Source organism: Hydra vulgaris, chromosome 13 (assembly GCF_038396675.1).
Source record: "Hydra vulgaris chromosome 13, alternate assembly HydraT2T_AEP".
Taxonomy (NCBI): Eukaryota; Metazoa; Cnidaria; class Hydrozoa; order Anthoathecata; family Hydridae; genus Hydra; species Hydra vulgaris.
In genome coordinates, this window is record NC_088932.1 from 53,976,657 (window position 1) to 53,991,697 (window position 15,041).

At 28.2% G+C, this 15,041-nt stretch overlaps 2 protein-coding genes across 2 annotated transcripts; one reads left to right on the forward strand and one right to left on the reverse strand.

Moving 5' to 3' along the window:
• The first annotated feature begins 3,707 nt into the window (after nt 1–3,707).
• LOC136090008 (uncharacterized) lies at nt 3,708–4,271 on the forward strand. The gene has a single exon (XM_065816112.1). The coding sequence runs from the start codon at nt 3,708–3,710 to the stop codon at nt 4,269–4,271; it is 564 nt and encodes a 187-aa protein (XP_065672184.1).
• A 2,376-nt stretch (nt 4,272–6,647) lies between these two features.
• Nucleotides 6,648–9,289, reverse strand: LOC101239289 (uncharacterized). The gene is made up of 4 exons (XM_065816853.1): nt 9,162–9,289; nt 8,301–8,626; nt 7,812–7,969; nt 6,648–7,629 (listed from the first exon to the last, which is right to left on the reverse strand). The coding sequence occupies exons 2-4, from the start codon at nt 8,614–8,616 to the stop codon at nt 7,096–7,098; spliced, it is 1,008 nt and encodes a 335-aa protein (XP_065672925.1). The 5' UTR covers nt 8,617–8,626; nt 9,162–9,289; the 3' UTR covers nt 6,648–7,095.
• Nucleotides 9,290–15,041: the final 5,752 nt, after the last annotated feature.

Here is a 15,041-nt window from a genome sequence, read left to right on the forward strand (position 1 = left end):
ACCGCAAATTTACCGCTTGGTTCCTTTGTAAAAACTTACTATAACAGTTGTAAAAAACAGTAACAACTGTTTGTAAACCGGTAAAAATCTTATTTGATATATAAAAAATTCCTTTTGCATGTGATCTTTCACCTGTTTTGTTAGACTCTATTTTTTAATTATAATGATGTTAATAAATATTCAAAAATAAGTCAATTTTTAGCGTATTTTTTATAGTAATTTGGATCTATTTAGGCATTAAATTTATTGAAATATCTAATTTATTCATTTTAACATAACTTTGTTAGAATTTTTGACTTTTTTAACGTGTAATTTAGTCTTTCGCGTCGACTGAGTAAAGTTCTTTGGCCACGAAGCGAAAAAATTTAAGCTCCCGAGAAACCATTTAAGTATTATTAAGTTACTATCAAAATACAATCCTAATTTACAAGTTGTTATCTAAACCAAAGGAAGGAGGCTTGAAGTTAAAGCTGAACTTCCTATTTATATGCTCCTCCATTCACTCCTCCTCCACCCGCTCCTCCTTTAAGGTGTTTTGCGACAAGACCGTAAGGATTTTTTAGAGTATTTTAATAAGCAGATTAAAAACAAAGCAAAATGTCTAACCAAGTTACTAAAATTATAAATGAAATAAAAAATTTTTTTATCCCTCGAAATAAGTATTCCCTATTACCTATACCTCGAAATAAGTGTCGAGGAAAAGTTCACTTTTAACATGGCTGGAAGCTGCCACTAATAAGTTTGGAGTTACTAGAAAAAAAAATTAAAAGGAGTTAAAGAGCAAGGAAACGGTTTACAGAAGACTTAAAAAGTTGTAGGTTGTATGAGAAAACAAACATGAAGATGGAGAAACTCCAAAGTGTCAAAGTGCGGGAAAAAAATTAGACGAATAACAATTTTTAGAGCATGCAGCTTCATATGCAGTAAAAGAATGTGACTTTTTTAATTTATTATGTTAATTCACCTCCCCAAGGCCGAAAAGAACTTCAGTCAAGGAGGCTATTTAGTTGTGGTTACAACTCTCTCTCAACTCTTTAACTCCAAAACGCAAACCTTGACAAAAAAAGCCGCTGCGCCAAGAAATATGTTGCGTGGTACCACCAAGGATATGGTGGGTATTAAACTGGGAACTTTTTTCTCACAAGATAAGCGCTCAACCACTACAATACTACCGCATGACTTTGTTGAATGACGAGTTCAGAGAGAATGAGTTTTGGTTGATGGAATAAGAGATAATAGCTTCTTTAAGCATCGACCATGATAGCACTTATAAAAAAGAGAAAAAGACGCAACTTTACGACGATGAGAGATTGACTCTTTGATGATGAGCTACAACCTTTATTATCGCTTTATTTCTATATAATGACTTCACAAAATTACAGTAACATATATACAGTTTCTTTAACATCTCCATCTCGAAGCATATTCAAGTTTGGCAGATTAAGAAAGGTCCAACTACGTTTGCAATGTGTTTTGGGACCTTTTCTAAAAGAGAATGAGCATCATTCGAAGAACCAGCCCAAATACAAAAACAGTATACTTACAGAACGAACTTAGCAATTGATTGTATATATAGTTTCTATGAGAGGTCAGTAGTGGACGATAATCCAAGAAGACGTAAAAAAGGAGGACTCAGTGAGAGGGTTTCCATTCATCAATGTCAGCAGTATTGTGAGTTTTTTTTAGAGTTAAAATTCACAAGCCACTGAAAGTCCCAATATTTAACAGAAGTGAGATCAGATTCAAAATCTCCTGCTTGTTCTAAACGATAGAAAAATGACTTTTATTTTCGACTGGATTAAAAAGTTGAATCAACAGTAAATAGAGCCACTTTAGATGTAAAGTTGTTAGAAAGATTATTAATGTAAATAAAATATAAAAAAAACCGGACCCAGGATACAACCTTGAAGTACCCCAGAGTTTACTGGAAATGAAGGAGGGTGTCGGCCTTCGAGGATGACTTTAATAAAGTGGTTAAAAAGAAATGATTTGACAACCTCAAAAACTTTTCCAGATTCACCATATAAAGTAAATTTATGGAGAAGACTCGCATATTAAACTTTATCGAAAGCTATAAATGTGTCAAGAGTAATAGCCCCTGCCTTACCGCCTGTATCTAATGCATATTAGAATCTTTCAGTTGCAGCATTTTGCAAGTTAGTTGTAGAATGAGAAAACCAAAAACCGTACTGATTGTCTGACAGTATGTTATTTGAATCAAGATGGAATGTTAGATATTTGTTGATCATATACTCAATGACCTTTGTTAATAATAAAGAGAAGACTGATCAGAAAACAGTTAAAGAAGGAATTTTCACCAGAATTTTAATATTTTAGAACTACAGTTAGAAAAAAACAATAATTACAACAACACGCTATATAGCAGCTGAACAAGTAGGCAAAAACCATGAAGCAAAATGAGGCTTGACTTGGAACCAAAGAAAAGGAATAAAAACTTTCATACCTACCTGGAACCAGGAGGTTACATAAAAGGCATATTTATCAGCTAAAAGAGAAAGTAGACTAGCCCAAGGACTGTCAAGAAGAAAATTACGAATAGAATCCCAGTCGGCTTCAGGGTAGTAGTAAGTAGTGCAATGATTAGGTAAGTCCAACGAAGAAGTTTAAGATAAAAGATTTATAGAGATCAATGCATGTCCAGAACCACCTAAAAACACGAAAAAACTAAACACAAGCTAGAGTCAGAGACAGTATTTTAGAACTGTTTGTAGAATCACGTGATCTTTCTGAGAGCTATCACAGAGTTTGGGAAGCTTTTCTACCAGCTGGCCTCAGAACCATTAAACTGAGTTTTAGAGCTGTATCCTCCCTAGGAGATAACAGGAAGAGTTGGATAGCCACTATCAAGGAGGCACAGGCAAAAATTTATCATAAAATTTTTTAGAAACGAGTTTAAAAAAATAATTTTTAAAATATTTAAACAATAATTTTTTTTTTATAAACTCTGTTTATTTAAATAAGTTCCGTAAATTTAAAAATAAATCTCAGGTTACCGTAAATAATAATTTTATATTAAAAAAATAAGTTTTCATATTCAAACTTCTCCAAAAAGAATTTATTAAGTTTGCAAATATAAACAAAAAAATCCTAATTTCATTATTTGAGCATAATAATTAGTTTTTGTAGCTTATCTTTGATTTTATCACAAAAACTGATTATTACTTGAGCATAATAATCAGTTTTTGTGATAAAATGAGGTTAAATGCAGCTGAACGAGAATCTTTTCGAAAGCGACTAAAAATGTTTTTTGTAAATAAACCTAATATAAAAAAAGAAAAATCTTAAATCATTTTGAAAAGAAAGGATTTGCTCGAAGTATAATATATGATAACCTAAAAAGACTTGAAACTGTTCAATCGTTTTCTGATAGAAAGCACCCTGGTTGTCCGACATCCTGGACTAGAGAAAAGAAAGCCGAATTAATGAGACTTGTCAACAATCGAAAAGGGGTCAGTCAGAGAAAAATAGGTATTAAATTCGGTGTAAATCAATCGACAATTGGTCGTCAGTTAAAAAAAATGAATATTAAATATAGAAAACGTGAAAAGACTCCAAAATACACTATAGAACAACAAATAAAGACAAAGAAAAGAAGCAGGAAACTAGTTAACCAACTCTATAACACAAAATCTTTTTAGTTTCTAGTCATCGATGACGAAAAATACTTTTGTTTTGCAGGGGACAACATGCCTGGAAATTCTGGATACTACAAAAACAACAAAAAGACATGCCCCAAAAGTGTTCGTTTTATAGTAAAAGAGAAATTTCCAAAAAAATTATTAATGTGGATAGCCATATCTGACCGTGGTATGTCCGAGCCATTGTTTCGCACTTCCAAAGCTGTGGCAATCAATTCATCAATCTATATTAATAAATGTTTAGAAAAACGACTTCTTCCATTTATTCACAAGTATCATGGAGACTTTAACTATTTATTTTGGCCAGATTTAGCAAGTTCTCATTATTCTAAAGATTCTCTAAATTGGATGGACCAATATGTCTATTACGTTGATAAAGAATCTAATCCTCCAAATGTGCCTCAAGCACGACCAATTGAAAATTTTTGGGGACATTTGGCACAGAAAGTTTACGAGGGAGATTGGCAAGCTTCAACAGAGCAAGTTTTGATTGATCGCATTAAACTAAAACTACAAGAAATTGATTTAAACTTTTTACAGTCGCATATGAAAGGCGTCAGAGCAAAATTGAGATCAATTGCAGATGGTGGGGTTTTTTCATATAAAAAATAATATATTTTTATTAAAAGATAAATGCTTTATTTAAAAAAAATATAATAGTAGTTTGTTTTTTTATTTATAAATAAGTTATTGACGTTTTTATTTTGTCCGATAACTTTCCGCTTCGATAACTTCCGATATCACCCGTTATTATAGGATTATTATACGTATATAAAGCGTTTACATTTTGTTTAATTTACGTTTAAATCTAGTCTAATTAACGTATATAAAGCGTTTAGATTTGGTCTAAGTAAACGTATATTAAACTTTTAGATCTTGTCTAATATTTTCTTCGATTTAGTTAACATAAATTTGATTTATTTAAGTTTTAAAACTAATATAAATTAAAGTTACGTTATAACCTTTTAGCTTTATATAAGTAATAAAAGCTTTATAGGTCTTAAAATTTATAAATAAGATATAGTAATAAAATTAATGAAATTTATAAATAAGATATAGTTATAAAAGACCTGGTTTTAATTTTTGTAACTATTTTAATATGTTTATAAACTTTTATACCATACTACTTATACTTTACTTTTATATTATAAAACTATATATAAAGTTATAAACTTATATAAAAACTTTTCATATAGTGGGGATTTAGAGTAAAAATGTCCGTGCACTATACTTCATATGTTTAAGCTTCAATAATTAAAAAAAATTCAATAATCAAGCTTTTTACAGGGGTAGTTTAATAGTAGTTTTGCAGGTAGTTTTAACAATTTCTATCAAATATTTTTTAAATTTAATCTCATTAGAATAAAATAAAAGTTTACATTAAGATTAAGTTAAAAATTACTAATAAAATTAATAAACTCATAAACATATATTTTGGATCACTGTTTTCTTTGGTTTATGGATTGCTAAAAATCTTCCTAGAACACCGTCTACCGCTTGTTTATCATGCACCTGTTCTCGTGTAACATCATCTTCTACATTCTTATCTTTATCGTCTGATATCGTAACCTGATTTGTAACCGCAAAAAACTAGGGTAAAATAGTTAGCATTTTAAATGTAAATTCATAAATCAAAATTGGAATTACACAGAACAACTTTACATTTAGATGATTTTCTGAACGGAAGTTATCCGAAATTTCATGTACATCAGTGTTTATTTTTGACAATAAACAATTACTAACGTTATGACATAACATTCTGGCAGTAAGTCTTAACAAATTAAATTTTAAAACTTGATTTTCTCGGAAATACAAAAAATGGATATACGACCTCTTGGTTCTCGGCTGACGAAATGTAATAATGCGCTGTAACAACCTCTTATATTCCTGATTACATTCTGGCTACAACAAATTCACATAATACACCAAATTTTGATATAACAATTATTATAATCAATTTATTTTTATGCATCAATCTATTCAAACATAATTCAAAAAAATAAAGGCATTAAAAAAGCATCTAATTACAGTAAACCATGAAATGTCATAATAATAAGTTGTAAGTTAATAATGTTAATTACAATAATAACAATAACTAGTCAAAGTTAACACTTAGAAAATGACGCAAAAAATGATCAAAAAAATAACCAAAAAAATTGTTTTAAATATTTACCCATTGCCATATCAATTACAAACAATGTTTGTAAAAAAGATGCCAATACATTACAATTTAACTAAAGTATTTCTGACCTCAGCCAAATATCTATTACTGGTGTCCAAAAAATTGTTTTTGCGAGTATTTTTTCTTTAAATAAAACAAAATGTTTTTTGTTGTCTCATTTATTTTATCCTTTGCTCACCTTGTTGTCTCATCAATTTGGTTAATTTTGTAAATACATTACTCTTAATATTATACTCCTAATACCCAAAATTTTAATATTTATATTATATTAATTTATATTTGATCGTTATAAAATGTAAATAGATAAAATTTAAGTTATGCAGAAAGATTAGGATTCTTCTATTTAAAGGTTTCAGTTACAATTACTTAGGCTAAATGCTGGAGCTGCAAATTTTAGGTATTGTCTTAGTTTTATTGTTTTATGCAATAGTTATAATATACTATTTATTCTTCCAATTTGTATAACACGCCATTTACTTATGTTAATCCCTTAAATTAATATTTGTGTTAATCTATCAATCATATATTTGACTATCCAATTAATACATGAATGTTTTTACTATTAATACATCAATGTTTTTACTATTAATACATCAATGTTTTAAAATTATAACATCGTTTTTCAAATAAATTCAATCATTATCTTCTTTTGTTCAAGATAAGATTTAGCATTATCAGCAAATGGTTTCGTGACTAAAGATTTAAAAAACCATTGATGTTTGACAGGCAGAAAAGAAGACCGAACGTTGATACCGATCTGATACTACTGTATTCATTAATTTGTATGAAAAAAAAACTACTTAACCTAACTCAAAATATTTTTCTTCTATTTCATAACTTATACTACGTAACTTTTGATATTTTACATATATTTTTCATGATACAGATAATTTACATACTATGTATAATATACATAATGCATATGATTTATATACCATATGTTACAAAACTTATTATCAGGGCCACCGAGAGGGGAGGGGGGAACGAAAAGGACAGTTTGTCCCTTTTTGATCGTAAAAGTAATATTAATGAGAAATATAGGTAGATACTTTCAGCGAGAAAACTTATTTTGCAGTGTTCTGTAACAAGAGCATAAAATCTTCTCAAATCTTCTTACTTTAAAAAAATTAAATAACAGGATAATGAGTCGAATAGATATAAATCGGTATTAATTTTAAGTTGAAAAATTTTTATTAAATTTTAATCTAAGAATAATTTAAAAATGCCTGTAAAATTTAAAGGAGCGGCTAAGTTTTATTTTATAAATAAATAAGCCATTGCTTTCAAAGAAAATTCATTGCATTCGTTTGAGCAACATTGATTTCCCGCGGATGATTGTGCTTGCATAGACTCAGTTTCCAAGCAAAACAAATCTTGACCGCCCAAACCAACCCAGGAGTCGCTCCATTCAGGATTATCGTCATAGCACGTGATACCGAGTCTAAGATTAGCTGCTTTTCCTTGTATATTAAATCCTTCATTATTTGTTCCTGAGCAATCAGGTTGAAGTTTTGATCCATTAAGTAGTTTTAACCACGATTCACGTCCATTTTCAATATTTGTGAATTTAGCGTTGAAAATTCTTTTTAAAGTGTCTTTACCAGAACGAGCAATTTTCATGTATGAGATTTCGCTCGTGTCAAATTTCATGCCAAGGCATATTTCAGAAAATTCTAAATATGAAAATGCTGGGTATTTTGCTTCTTCTAAAAATGGTGATAAAAACCCTTTTTCAACATTGTAAATAGCATCATTAAGCCAATACGGCGAGTCCCATGCAAATGTTGGCTGAAACAAAATTTGTTTGGAATAAATTTAATTTTAATTAGTTTATATTTAAAATACCTTACTTTACATGCATTATACATTAATAATATATAATAATACTATATACTTTTTCGTTATTATATATTATTGCATATAACCTTTCTTTTTATTTTTTGAAACATATTTGAAAAAAATGGTTATACCTTTTTACCGTCAATAGTCATTGCTAAAGTCCATCCTCCAACTCCGCAATTTTTAAGCTCACCCATATTGCAAAAATGCCAATTCAATTCATTGCTTAAAAAGTAATTACCTGACAACCTATTTCCATTTTCATAACCTTCTTGACAGCTGCTATATACTGAAAGAACATAATAAACTATATGCTAAAAGAACATAATAAATTGTATACTGAGAGAACATTATAAACTATATACTGAAAGAACTTAATAAATTGTATACTGAGAGAACATTATAAATTAAATACTGAAAGAATATAATAAATTATATACTGAAAGAACATAACAAGTTATATACTGAAAGAACATAATAAATAGCAATTGTAGATGTTAATAATTAAAGTATTAGCTTATAAGAAGAAAGTAAATTAAAGTATTTATAATATTTAAAATGAAGACGTTAACGCAAGCAAATGTTGAATCTGTTAGGAAAATATAAGGTACAATCATTACTTAAAGAAAAACTTTCAAATATTTCATAGTTTTGCAAGCTGTGTTCTATTTGAAAAATAGGAGTTTGAATATTTTCATTTTTATTTTTTTCTTGTAAAACACAATCTCCAAGATATATGTCTTTTTTGTCGAAAATAAAGGATGAACATCGTTTGTTTTTAATACATGCGTGTACACACTGCAACTTTGTAAGTTTATTCAATGTTCCAAGAGAAATCTGATCATCCTGATGGTTTCTTTTCATGTATATGGCACCACTTCCTTTATATTCAGCGCCACATCGTACCACATAAATTGATAATAAAAAAAATAACATAACGCTAACACTAAAGAAAAAGAAACTTTAATTATTTGTTAATTAAAAAAAAATATTTCTAAAATATTTTTGATTCAATAAAAAAATAAAGAAAAACGCTAATTTGTTTTATGAGGCATTAACCCATAATTTAACATAATGAAATTTCCATAAGATGTATTTATTTTTTGGTCGCAAAAATCTTAATATACAAAAAAAACTCCGACAAAACCAAACAAATTTTTTACTCAATAATAAATAAAAAAGGACTAAAATAGATTTATTTCAACACATAAAACAAAAAAGTTCATCTGAACATAAGTATTGAAAAACTTGTTGATCATAATGAAGTAATAATAAATAAATGATATGAAACATAAAATGATTTAATAAACACAAAACACCTAATGCTTATCTCGCAAAATCTGATGAATATTTAATTTTAAAGTATTGATAAAATTAAAACGAATAAAAATGAAAACGACAATTATTTTGTACCGGTTTTTTTTTAAATATAAAAAAAAATCCTGTTTTTTTTTGAAGTGTATTTATAAAACAAAACTAACCTGGTTTTGTTAAAGATTGGTTTTATAAAACACTATAATACTTATTTCTTTTCCTATAGATTTTATTGAAGCAACGCATTTTTTCGTTTGACTTGTATAGTTGAAGTATTATTTGCTTACAGCGCATATAAATGTAGATATATTTTTTTAAATAACAATTAATAATTTACAAGTTTTAAGTAGTTTACAAGTAAATTAAAATAAATTCAAACTGTTTTTTTATTCACAATGTTAAAGCTTTAAAAGCTTTAAAAATCGGAAATTAAAACCAATCAAATTTTGCATTACAGTGCATTATGAGTACATTAAAATAGAGAATACGAAGTTATTATCAATTTTTTTTAGGAATTTAGTCGGTTAGTAGGCTTTTGAATCATTTCAGTCGGGTGATTTTTAGTTTTGAGACTTTTTTTATTATCAGAAAGCAGTGGGCTGTTAATAAGGGTTCGCACTCAAGAATTTTATGCAAATATTAATATTGAACTAAAAAAGTAAATAATTGGTTTAAGGTTAATAAACTTTATACTTAACGTTGAAAAAGCAAACTATAAAATGCTTCATTAAAAAAAAACAGAAAACCTTCCTTCTAAGTTGCCTCATCTCTTAAATAATAAATTAATTAAAAAACAAGCATGTATAATGTTCTTAGAAATTCTTGTTGATGAACATATATCATGGCTTCCTCAAAAAAATATATCCAATCTAAAATCACCATAATTGTTAGTACAATATATCGAGTTTGCTTATACAATAAACAAAATCTTGAACCAATATTTTCTCGGATTATTGCTTGCATTACATGTTATCGTTACATATCATGGGCAAGTACCCAACCATCAAACTCAAAAACTCATAGCCTACAAAAACATGCTTGCAGAATTATTTACTCTAAAAGTAAAAGTCTAAAAGAAAGTCAAGAAAAAAAGTTTAGAATGTAAGGTTAAAGTAAACATTGAAATAATTTTAAACTCATTTAAATTTCTTCAATAATAAATTAATTTTATTTATCAAAGAAAATTTCAACAAAAAAAAGATAAAACAAAAAATAAAGAAATAAATATTGTAAAAAAGTTACAAATAACTCAAACTTTTGATTTTAAAACAAAATATACACTGATATACTTTTCAAATCAGATTGAATAGCTTATGAACAAAATGGATATAAATATATATGTGTATATATATGTATGTATATATATATATATATATATATATATATATATATATATATATATATATATATATATATATATATATATATATATATATATATATATATATATATATATATATATATATATATATATATATATATATATATATATATATATTTGAAAGATGACATCTTGTATGAGAGTATATAATATATTATTTTAAAACATCAAGACAAACAGTTTCTCTCAATACTAATAATTTTATTATATAAGAAATTTTCGCTGGGTTATGCATATCAGCATCATCAGCTTGTAAAATATTACAATGTTTTTTTAATAGTTTATAGAAAATCGTTACTATTGACGTCAGCGCACAATGGGAACATTCCATTGAAATAGGTGGCCAAATATATAATCGTTGTATTTATGTGGATATTAGGCATTGAATGAGTAAAATAGAGAATTAGGATTATATTCTTTTCTTTTGTGTTTAAATTAATAGCAACTTCTCCAGCATTTGCAAATACTTTTAATACTAATACGGTGGGAAGCTAAGTCTTGAATCAATCAAATGTCTCTAACAATTTCAATTGGGTTTTTGCAATTGATTGTAATTACAACATTATGCATTCTGATTAATTTCTAAAAATTTTCTGACTAATAGAGGGTCAGAAAAAACTCTTTAACATAAATTTCCGATAATACTAGTTCTTGATCCGCCAGCTCTTGGTTCATCAACTCTTGAACCAAATTCTTCAAACATCCTTATATCAATTCTATATGAAATCTGTAAAATAATTTCAAAAAACTTAATCCAAGCACTAAATGGTGAAATGCCATAGAGCAATGCCTGCCCATCTGTAACAAATCCTTCCTTAAAGGTTTTTAGATCGCTCATCATGTTAAGTGTGGCTTGACAAACCGGACAGCATTGTGTCGAAGAAGTATTCATGATGTAAACTAAGATTTTCCGATCACTCATTGAAGGAACAAAACGTTGATAAAAACTTATGTCCTGGAAGGTTAACTTTGACAGGGTATTTAAGAATTTCTTTTTCTATTTACTTCTTAATTTTTAATACCGCTTCTTTATTTTCCTTAATATACTCCAGCCTAATTGGTCTACAGAATCTAATACTCTGAGACATTATAAAATTTTGTTTGAATCTGATTGTACATATAGCCGAAGAGTTAAAGTTCCTTTAACATCCGAATCTTAAAAGGTTATTCTGATTAGAATTATAAAAACATTGATATCATATATTGAGTGATTTAATGTTCCGTTCATACCCCAATTAATAATTAGTATTTGGGTATTAATTCATCAAAGTTTTTTTTTTATCATTCAAATGTTTTAAAATATCTATTTCCTGTAGTTTCACAAGCCTCTTGGATGTGTGACCCATAAGATCTTGTAGTTTAACTTCAATGGATGTTTTTAAAGGTGAGCACTTGTTTTTTATTTCGGAAATTACTCGATAAGATGGAAATCTGCATATTGCTTCTTTATGAGTATTTTCATAAACACTTTTTGAGAGTTTGTTATCCAAAAAATATGCAAAAGCTTCTTCCGACGTAATTTTCTCTTGCAACGTGGTTAGCTGAGTGTAAAGCAATAACAATTTGTATTGTCTCCTTGTAACGACACTAACGACAAAGTAACTTGACTAAATTAAAGTCACGTTTATTAATCACTGTTGCCAATAACAATATTTTTTAACAGATTCTGTTTTTGAATCAAATGCTAACTTTGCTATCAGTTGGCGTGAAAACTAGAATCAAACTCTTTGTGTCAATAACAATAATTTTTAAGGGATTACGTTTTTGAATCAAATGCCGTATTTGCTGTCAATCGTCTTTTGGTGTGAAAACTCGATTCATCAAACACTTTTGTTGGTCGACCTCTTTTTCTGATTAATTTAATAAACCCTCTTGATTACCTGAAGATTCAACAAAATCAATTGTTTTAAAAACTGAATTAAGCCAAACCTCATTTCTATGCCATAGTGCTACCTACTTTGCAAGAGTTAGTTTTAATCTCCTTTTTAATAAATTTACTTTGTTTTCTCTGACTTAAATCCTAATAATAATGTACTTAACCCACTATTTACATTATCAAAATTTGTTTTCGAAACCTGAAAACATTGCACTATTTATCTTAAACTGGTTTCCTCCACTATCTTAGTTCACAAAAATAATCTTACTAGGTAAAAAGAAACTTTTTAATAACATTTAGATATTTATGTGGTTTTTGGTCAATTAGAGGGACATCAAAAATGCACTTTTTTTCTACAACTAATTATGTATTTTAAAACCATAAACACATGAAAATAAATAAAAACTTTTTTCTTTTCAAGAATAACACGTAAACAAATTTAATTTGTCTTTCAAGCCTTAAATTAGTGATTTTTTACTTTTAGAAATATTTGGAAAAATAAGTTGTTTTTACTCAAAGAAGTTTTTTATTTGATAAAAAAAACATTCACTTTTCAAAATTGTTTAGAACTAGTTGTTTAGTACTAGTACTAACTACAGAGAAGCGTGGCTGCGGTTATCCTGCGGTTATCCTCGATCTTGTCTTCTGAGACACTATAGACTAAAAAATATCAAAATATGGAAAAGCTACAAATTGGAACTATGTTTTAATTCTTCATCAAAGTTAAAATTTAGTACTTTAGTGAGTATGAGTTTTTTACTTTCAATGCTGAAAATTGTAGTTACAATTTTTTCTGGAAATTTTTATTTTTTGTTTTTAACAGTCTATAGGCTGTTAAAAACAAAACTGTTATAACCTTTCCAACGATGTGTATACTCTCAATTTTTCAATGATCTATATATTCTCAATTTTTCAATGATCTGTATATTAAAAAGCTAATAATTACTAATACTAAGCATCTTTAGAATTTTTACCAAAAATTCTTTAAAACCCTAACTTCAAGAAGCTACCACCATTGAGCCTGTCATATTTAGAATTTCATAAATGTGATGGAGAACTCAGGGCCAATCGGACTATCTTTCATGGTGATTCTCGCGGAATCTTTTCTACAATTCCATGAAAATAATGTAATTAAAATGACATTGACAATAAATCCTGCACTTAATCTAAAATCATTTTTACGATTTGACGATAGTCATGCAAGACTTCTTAACTTCAAACAAACAAAATGATTCCAAGATATTTTAAATCAACAACATCCTGCAATACAGTACACAGTTAAGGTTGAAAACGAGACAAAACCTTTCTTGATATAACCATTATAAATAACTCAATAAGAAAATATGAGTACAATGCATATCGAAAAGAAACAACCACTAATATTCAAATTAAACCGCATTCAAATCACGATCCGAATATTTTAATCACCATATTTAAAGGATTTCTTTACAGAGTTTACTCCATCTGTAGTAAACATCATTTGCAAAACGAAATATAAACTTTTTAGCTAACATATGTATTGAAAATGGGTACAATGAAAAGTAATTGGGGAATATTATACTCAAATTACATCAAAAAAGACGGAATATTAACACAATTCCATCAGAACGCAATAATTTTCCTTAAGTGTCTTTACCTTGTGTACCAGGCCTTTCACCAAAACTTCGAAAAATATTCCGAAAAGCAGGATACAGAGCAGTACTTAAATCAAACTTAAATTTAAGATCTTTACTAACATCTTTGTAAAAGCCAGCCTGGAACCTATATAAAAAATGCAACTGTTCCAAAGTTTACGTGGTACGAAGTTACGTAAGTGAAACAAAAATGCAGGCAAATAGGCGGATGTATCAATACTAGAAGAGCATTAACGAAAAGAAACCTAATCTATCTGCATTAGCATTTTATAAAATTTTTTGCATTTCATAAATCCTTTTGGATTAATTTTGATGAAGACCAATATGTCAAAACTATGTTTGGGACGCCATTTTTTAAATTTAAAAACAAAAGTAGCCATTTAACCGCCAACGCCAATTGTAACATATATGTATATATGTATATATATATATACATATATATATATATATATATATATATATATATATATATATATATATATATATATACATATATATACATATACATATAAATATATATGTATATATACATGTCGTAAAAACAGGCGTAGATCATCTTCTGATTAAGTCAGTGAATGGAGGAAAGCTGGAGTTGAAGTCAGTAGTAGAACTGTGAGAAGACGCCTAGTGGAACATGGATACAAGGTCTACAGGCCACAGAAAAAACGAAAGCTTGCACCGGCAATGTGCAAGAAGCGACTAGCTTGGGCGAAGGATCACCAGAACTGGACTGAAGATGATTGGACAAAGGTATTTATTGAATAATAATATTTGTTTTAGTAAATATTGCCCTTGTTTGCTGGTTATTATTACTTATTAGAATAAACTATTTGCTTTTTGTTTTAAATGTAATAACTGCATTAATGTGAGCAACCTCGACATTCTGTTTAGTATTGATAATAATTAATTTATTGATTGTTATGAAATTCCATTAAAAGAAACTTTGTATTGTCTATGCTTAGGTCTGCTTCTCAGATGAGACAATGCTATAAGTTTTGGGAGAAAGGACACAGTATGTTAGGAGAAGATCAACAGAAGCATATCATCCAGACTGTATTCAAGAAACTGTTAACACCCACAGAAGATTATAGTCTGGAGCGTGATATCTATTCATGGGACAGGGCGACTCCACATTGTAAATGGTCTGATGAAAAAT

Excerpts from the sequence above, each read along its gene's own strand:
- LOC136090008 (XM_065816112.1), top strand. The coding sequence starts at position 3,708 with ATGCCTGGAAATTCTGGATACTACAAAAACAACAAAAAGACATGCCCC.
- LOC101239289 (XM_065816853.1), bottom strand. The coding sequence starts at position 8,616 with ATGTTATTTTTTTTATTATCAATTTATGTGGTACGATGTGGCGCTGAA. Across the intron at positions 7,970-8,300 it reads ATTTGAAAGTTTTTCTTTAA|TATATAGCAGCTGTCAAGAA; the intron begins GTAATGATTGTA and ends ATGTTCTTTCAG. Across the intron at positions 7,630-7,811 it reads TGACTATTGACGGTAAAAAG|CCAACATTTGCATGGGACTC; the intron begins GTATAACCATTT and ends ATTTTGTTTCAG.